The 8,373-nt window shown below is 34.0% G+C and overlaps 1 protein-coding gene across 1 annotated transcript; it reads right to left on the bottom strand.

The window, feature by feature from the left end:
• Window positions 1–2,537: 2,537 nt before the first annotated feature.
• On the bottom strand, window positions 2,538–4,969 carry LOC107796657 (heat shock 70 kDa protein). Its single transcript, XM_016619448.2, has one exon. It carries the CDS (start codon window positions 4,677–4,679, stop codon window positions 2,715–2,717), a length of 1,965 nt encoding a protein of 654 aa, XP_016474934.1. The 5' UTR covers window positions 4,680–4,969; the 3' UTR covers window positions 2,538–2,714.
• Window positions 4,970–8,373: the final 3,404 nt, after the last annotated feature.

Genomic DNA, 8,373 nt, shown 5'->3' with positions numbered 1-8,373 from the left:
CCAAAATTTCCAACTGCCATGTTCTGTAAAATTTTAGCAGTGTTAGTAATAGAGTTCTTTGCACTGATTAATTCTTGTTCTTTATTTATGTTGTGTGTACATGACTGCTTGATCATATTTTTGCTGTAATACGCATTGATGCAAACAGATGAGGAGGAGCAGGAAAACGATGGGGAGAGATGAAGAAAGACTTGTATGATGCATCACCAATATTAGCATGTTACACGACACATCTGCTTATTAATAGACACACAACTTAACTAAAACAAACCAACAGCAGGATCTTACTGACAGAGTCACAAACACAATGAGGATAACTGGAAAAAAGGAAAAAAAATGTTTGGTCTGTTTTTAGAAAACACCTTAGGGAGTGGCAAAGGGCAAAACCAAGAAAAGAAACAAGCTAGACATGAAATCAGTAGTTGACATGGAGATGGAGGGCCGGTTAAGTGTTACAGCTGAATTTCTATCATTAGTACGTGGCTGACGAGCAATACTTCCACCCCCATTTGATCCTTTTCCTCTCTGATTTTTCTCAACATCTTGTATAAAATGCTTGGTTGCTAACTCAAACTTATTGGTGTCGCCGCTTATATTTTCAACAGCACTCTCACTGTTTATTTCTTGTGCACTAGCAAGATGTTTTGAGACATGGACACCTCTTTTTTCCAACGTATGAGAAATTTCAGAAGCGCTGCTTGTTACTGCAAGAGAACATAACAGGAAAGCAAAACAAGGGAAGAAAGAAATCCTCATTTTCCTTTGGATCTAAATGTCTGTATTGGTCTTTCTAGTCTTTCCTTTTCGTATAGCCTTTTGGAGAAGGAGAGTGATCAAATGGTGAACTATTTATCTTTGGACCAAAGCTAGGGCTAATCTTGATGAGTATAATTATATAGGATCCTCTTCTTGGTTGGTGTTATGTTATTGTTGCTTTTTCTCAATTTTGGTCCCCTTCCCCTTTTCCTTTAATCTTCATTCACTTTTTTATATCATATGCCTTAACCCCCCGGAGATGCGACCAAAATATTTTTGTTCCTCTTTAGCTTCTGCATATGAACAACCTAGCTGTAGTCCATTTGAAGAGCAAAGTTAACCATTTTATGCTCATTAGAAATTGTATTCTTAACAAAACTAACCAAATTTAACATATAATCATCATTAATTGATCATCCATGTGTGAGTGTGACACATTTTATTGCATGCTAAATAGAATTTTGAATGCTTAACAAACCTGAAAGAGTGTGTTATTTTGTAGTTGAAGTGTTTGAAATCTTCTATTTAATGTTAATGTTAGAACAAATGACATTGTATAGCCGCTGTAAACATAATAGCCGAAAAATGTATAAAATTTGTATATATATATATATATATATATATATATATATATATATATATATATATATATATATATATATTCTATATGTTATATATAAAAATTATACAAATTTTATATACTTTTTCGGTTATGAGATTAAATAGTTTTTGGTGGGGGTTAAAAGTGATAATGTTGGTGCAGTTGTGGATCTGTCTTTTAAAGATGAGAGTAATATGGTTGCACACAAGGTGGCTTATAGCATACTCCAGAATAGCTTATCAGATGAGGTCAAAGTGGTTCCCTTATGTTATTTGTGGCAACACAAAAGGATACTGTTATGCTTTGATGCTTCTGAAAGCTGACATTGAGACATATTCTTGACAGCTAATGGTGTCCCTTGTGAGAATAAAGGGTTAAATTCCAACATTTTCTAAACGTTCTGTTATTTAATAAGAGAATATGATACTCTCCATTTTCTTCTAACCAAAGTGTTAAAAGAGTCTAACTGAAGTTTTTTCATAGAGGCCTCACTTGTAGGGCCTCAAAAATAATGTGCTCTTTCCTAATTTAGAAGGAAAAAAGTGATCCAGCCAGTCAATTGTCTCGTCCACAGCCTTTTCAATCTTCTGCTGTCCCAAGGATACAATTTCGCAAAGGATCTTGTTCTTCAGGCTAACACATTCAGTATATGCTGTTAGCAAAAGTGTCAAAGCAGATATTGATCTGTGTCACTCCCCTTGATATGCTAGTGTGGGATACCCTTAGAACTCAAATTTCATAAGATGATTATTATGCTTGGTCATCGGCCTCTCCTTCACACACCTAAATGAGCACACTAGGTTGAGAAATCATTGTACCAGCAGCGGTCGCAGATCACTAAACATATCGCGAAAAAAACATTTATTTGGCATTCGACTTTTCTGTATTTACACCCTACTCAATCTCGGATACTATATGTTTACTTTGTGTTGTCTTATATCTGAGGAACAATTACAGAAGCCAACATATCAATTTTACTGCTACACATAACTATTGATTACCTCTGCAAATAGTTAAAGTTAATGTTGTAGCTTTCATGGCTATTGGTAATTTCTATGTCCTACTTATTGAAACGTTATTTGCATTGTGCTGCATCAGTCAATCAAGGTATTGTAAAGAATTGCAGATAAGAAAGCAAATAAATCACATAACCAACCTCTAAAGATAGTTGGAAAAGAACTAAAATGAAAAATGAGTTTTATTTAGAAAAACATAGAAGTCTACATAGTTCATAGTAATTGTTTCTCTCACACAAAAACTGGACACTCAACAACTTCCTGCAACTCAAAGTAATAACTAAACTACTACACAAGTAGATAACTAAAACAAAAATATCTAGTAGAGTAACATATCATCTTTAATCCACTTCTTCAATTTTAGGCCCTGCACCATTATTTGTAGATCCAGCTTTCCCATAACCAGCTCCAGTGTCAGCACTGCCTCCCATGGGCACATCTCCATCTGCACCACCTTGGTACATTTTCGCGATAATTGGGTTGCACAAGTTCTCCAAGTCCTTCAGTTTATCCTCAAACTCATCTACTTCAGCCAATTGGTTCCCGTCCAACCAATCAATCGTCTCGTCCACAGCCTTCTCAATCTTCTGCTTATCAGAAGGATCCAATTTCCCTGAGAATTTCTCATCCCTCACTGTATTCCTCATGTTGTAGGCATAATTCTCCAATGAGTTCTTAGCCTCAACTTTTTTCTTCATCGACTCATCCTCTGCCTTGTACCTCTCTGCTTCTTGAACCAGCCTCTCAATTTCTTCCTTACTTAACCTTCCTTTATCATTTGTGATTGTGATCTTGTTCTTCACACCAGCAGTCTTATCCTCAGCCGACACGTTGAGAATACCATTAGCATCAATGTCAAAACAAACATTGATCTGAGGCACTCCTCTTGGTGCTGGTGGAATACCCTTGAGCTCAAATTTCCCAAGAAGATTGTTGTCTTTAGTCATAGGCCTTTCTCCTTCATACACCTGAATAAGCACACCTGGTTGATTGTCCGAATAAGTCGAAAAGATCTGCTCTTTCTTTGTTGGAATGGTTGTATTTCTTGGAATCAAAACTGTCATCACACCGCCAGCAGTTTCAAGACCAAGACTAAGAGGTGTGACATCAAGAAGCAGCAAATCTTGAACTTTTTGGTCACCTTCTCCACTCAAAATTGCAGCTTGAACAGCAGCACCATAAGCCACAGCCTCGTCAGGATTAATACTCTTGCAAAGCTCCTTACCATTAAAAAAATCTTGCAACAATTGCTGTACTTTGGGAATCCTAGTGGAGCCACCAACAAGAACCACATCATGAACATGGCTCTTGTCAATCTTTGCATCCCTTAAACATTTCTCCACAGGTTCCATACACTTTCTGAACAAATCCATGTTCATCTCTTCAAATCTTGCCCTTGTAATAGTAGCATAGAAATCAATTCCCTCGTACAGAGAATCGATCTCAATCGTTGTCTGAGCAGTCGACGAGAGAGTCCTTTTCGCCCTTTCGCAAGCAGTCCTTAGCCTCCTCAGAGCTCTAGCATTGCCGCTAATATCCTTCTTGTGCTTCCTTTTGAAATCCTGCACAAAGTGATTAACAAGTCTATTGTCAAAATCTTCACCACCTAAATGCGTATCACCAGCCGTCGCCTTAACTTCAAAAATCCCTTCTTCAATAGTCAATAACGAAACATCAAAAGTTCCCCCACCAAGATCAAAGATTAACACATTCTTTTCGCCACTTCTCGACGCCTTTTTATCCAAACCATAAGCAATTGCTGCAGCTGTAGGCTCGTTAATAATCCTCATAACATTAAGCCCCGAAATAGCCCCTGCATCTTTCGTAGCCTGCCTTTGAGAATCATTAAAATAAGCAGGAACTGTAACCACGGCATTCTTAACAGTTTGTCCCAAAAAGGCTTCAGCTACTTCCTTCATCTTCGTCAAAACCATAGAAGAAATTTCCTCAGGAGCAAACTGTTTCTCTTCACCTTTGTATTGAACAACGATCATGGGCTTATCACCTGGGCCGGGAACAACCTTAAACGGCCAGTGCTTCATGTCACTCTGGACAGAAGGATCAGAGAATCGACGACCGATTAAACGTTTAGCATCAAATACGGTGTTTTGTGGGTTCATAGCCACTTGATTCTTGGCTGAGTCGCCGATAAGCCGCTCTGTATCTGTGAATGCAACGTAGGATGGAGTAGTCCTGTTGCCTTGATCATTTGGGATGATTTCTACACGGTCATTTTGCCATACTCCAACACAACTGTAAGTCGTGCCGAGATCAATACCAATAGCTTTTCCTTCAGCTTTCGCCATTATAGAACTGTAAGTATTTCAAGAAAAAAAGGTGGGTTTTTTTTTAAGGGAGATTGGAGAGCTATTTGGAGAGTGTTTACGGAGATTTTTCTCTGTTCTTTGGTTTTCGTTGTAGGAAAAGGTGTGGCAATGTGGGTATATATAGGGTTCGGAGGGGAAGGGTCGAACAATTCTACTGGGTTCGGAAACAAGTACACGTTGTGGCGGCGAGAAGACGGAGAAGGACCGGGATTACACCAGAAAATTCTGAGTTTCGAAAGCTGACTATGAGTCAAAAGACTAACCAGAAAATTCTGGAGAGAGCGGGAAGTGATGAGGTGTTTGCAATATGGACTTAGCGGATTGAGCTGTGGGCCAACATTCAGACTCTATGACTTTGGGCCTCCAGTTGATCAAAGTTGTCAATGGCACAATGCATTCGTGTTTGTATCAACTTGAAAACTAAAGGGATTTTTTACGGAAATTTTACCTACTATAACAAACTATTATACTCTATTTATTTTAAAATATTATTACTTATAGTTACTTTTTTTTTTATTTTATAACAAAATAGATATTTATTTTATACCCTACCATTGAAGCGTGAAATTAGCCACTTATAGTAAAAAAGGTTTTTTCTCTCTCTACCCTCTCTCTCTCTTTCTATTAGCAAGATTCTTAATCACCTCTTTTCTCCCTCAAATCTCTTTTCCTTTTTTTATCAAGGCGGCCATCGTAGCAGCCATTTTTGGTGGCGATGGTGGACTTTCTTAAGCTAAGAGAATAGATCTGAAACAAAGAGGGAGTAGGAAAATAGATCTGGCCATGGCTACAGATTGAGTTTTTGGAAATTTGATGCAGAGTCGCCGCAGAAGAATTGAAGCAGAGTCGCCGAATTTTTGTTCGTCTCTATTTTTAGTTTTAATACAATGTATACAGTATTTTGTTTGGCCGGAAAACGCCATCTCTGACGAACTTTCTTTTCTTCTTTGCTGTTGAGTCACATATAATGATATAAATACATTGTATTCTGTACAAATACACTCAAATATATTATATTTTTGTATAAAAATATTTATATTTTCGCCTGTATTTATGTATTCTGTAGGTCTATATTTTCTGAATACAGTCAAATATCACTGTTTTTTGTATTTTTTTGTTATTTGGATACAGTCGAATTGAATACGATGAATTGAATATAATGTATAATAGTGAATAATGAATATCGGTGAATTGAATGCAATGCATACAGTCGAATTGAATAGAATGGTATATACCTTATTTCTTGATTTTCTTCTGTTTGAATACAACTGAATTCAATATACTGAAATTGAATACAATTCATTATTGCACTTTCCGTTATTAAACACCCGTAATCACTATTTTTTTTAGACGAATTACCTCATTGTATTTATAAATACACTCACGCGAATACATGAAATACAAAATTAAACAGTTGTAATCCTTATTTTTTAGGCGGATTACCTCACTGTATTTATAAATACAATCGCGCGAATACATGAAATACAACACAGTAGCAACGAAATTTTATAGAATTAATTTTGTTGAGTTAAATTAGGAGTGATACACGCTAAATGATCCCTCTTTCTGTTATTAAACAACTGGACTCCCTACTTATTAGGCGAATTCTGCGACTGTATTCATGAATACAGTAGCGCGAATACAACGAATACAGTCATGTATCAACGAAATATTAGCCATAGAAAATAAATATGTATATGATAGCTATATGAAGTTAATAGCCACTAAACTATAGTGGTTTCTGAATTTTTTTTTATTTTTTTATAGGTATAAAATCGGACAATATTTATCCATTTTAATCATATTTTTATGTTTTAACAAAGTAAAAAGAGTTTTTTTTATAAATTATATACAATATGTTATTGTTTGTATTTTGTATGTCGTTATTTTGCATGTTGGACGTATGTTATATAATATATATTCGAATGATTAAAATTTCAAAGACCCTTAGCAACATTGGATAAAATAGTTATTTGATTATTCTACTAATATTTAAAAATAATTATTTAACTAATTTCTTACTATTTAGGAAAAGCCAATTAATTAATTCCCTACTATTTAAGAATAATCATTTAATTGTCTTAGTAAAATAAAAGAAAAAAATCTTTCCAAGAAGGAATCAAATAGTTTTCAATTATACCTTATTAGAAAGGAAATTCTAACTTTTGTTATGGGAAGACTTTTCGGCAATTTTGCTGATTATCAAACAAAAAATTAGGAACTTTTCTTTACCCCTTTTTATTTACATTTTGAATTGTAGAAAACTTTCGACACGTTTTTTTTTATTATCAAACAAAAAATTAGGAACTTTCCTTTTATCCCCTTTTATTTATATTTTGGATTGTTGAAATATTATGTTTCTACTTTAAACACAATTTAATTTCTTCTTGGAAAGTGGAAAATTTGTTTAATTTTAAATAAGAAAAGAACTATCCTTAGATTTCTATAAAATTATTTTAATGCGAATTTGTTTTCAAAATAAAGAATATTATAACTCAAATAATTATTTATGGGTGAACATATTATTGTAACATTGACATTTGTTCTTACACTTCAATTATGTACCATTTCTTCAAAATAATATACATCTAAAATAATAAAATTATTTTATAATGAATAATAGGTCAAATTAAAGCATATTCTTTGTATGAAAATTGAAGCTGGACATAAATTTGCGATATTTGAAAAAAGTAGTATTTAATGTTAAATGTAAAGAGGTATTTGAAAATTATTTTTACATTTTAAAGTTATTTCCTATTTTTTTTAAAAGGTTATAGATGGACTGAAACACTGTTATAATGAGCAATGTTTACACAATTTTTTTTTACTTTATAGAATTAGCTAAACAGAATTGACGTTCTTTACTTTAAGGAACTTACAATATTTTAATTAATTTTTATTTATAATTGATGATACTTTTTTAATAATATTTATGTGATTTTAAAAAGTTCGCACTCATGACATCGGATGCATACGCAACGTGCCCTTTATGAAATATCATTCGTCTTTTTTGCTCCTTTAAAATAGAATTCTCATTGGATAAAATAGTCATTATTATCTTATTATTTTTCTAATATTTAAGACTTTTAAATCAATTAATTTTAACTATTAAATTTTCTTATTTGAATTGTGTAAGAACAACTAATATTTATGAATTTTAATCTTTTCATAATTCTAATATTCTTAACATACTGTAGAAGAAGAAATCATGAGTGAGCATTCATGAATTCTTTAGAAGTCTTTGTTTCTATTTTAAAAAGGATTATTTCAAATAGATATATAAATAAATTGTACTATTTTATTTTCTCATTATAAAATTAAAATTGGACAATCAAATTGAGATAGGAAAAGTAATAAATACTCTCTAGTATTACAAAAAAATAAAATAAATAAAATTGGCTACCAATGGGGCCGGTCCGGGACAATGCGTTAGTGGCCCGAGAGCCGAGCTAGCACTTGGACCGGTCTAGCGAGCCCCCATGGTCCCAACACGAGTCGTTCCGATATGACCACAGGCCAATCCGCTCCACATAACATGCTTATCTCTAGTCTCCACTATAAGACTATCATTGTCAACCACCAACCAATTGTCCCGTCAGTCACTATCCCACAACTGTCATTTTAACCCACCCTTCAAAATTATCACCATTTACGATCGCACAATCACCATTGT

Source organism: Nicotiana tabacum, chromosome 4 (assembly GCF_000715075.1).
Source record: "Nicotiana tabacum cultivar K326 chromosome 4, ASM71507v2, whole genome shotgun sequence".
Lineage (NCBI taxonomy): Eukaryota > Viridiplantae > Streptophyta > Magnoliopsida > Solanales > Solanaceae > Nicotiana > Nicotiana tabacum.
This window is presented reverse-complemented; position numbering and strand designations above follow the sequence as displayed.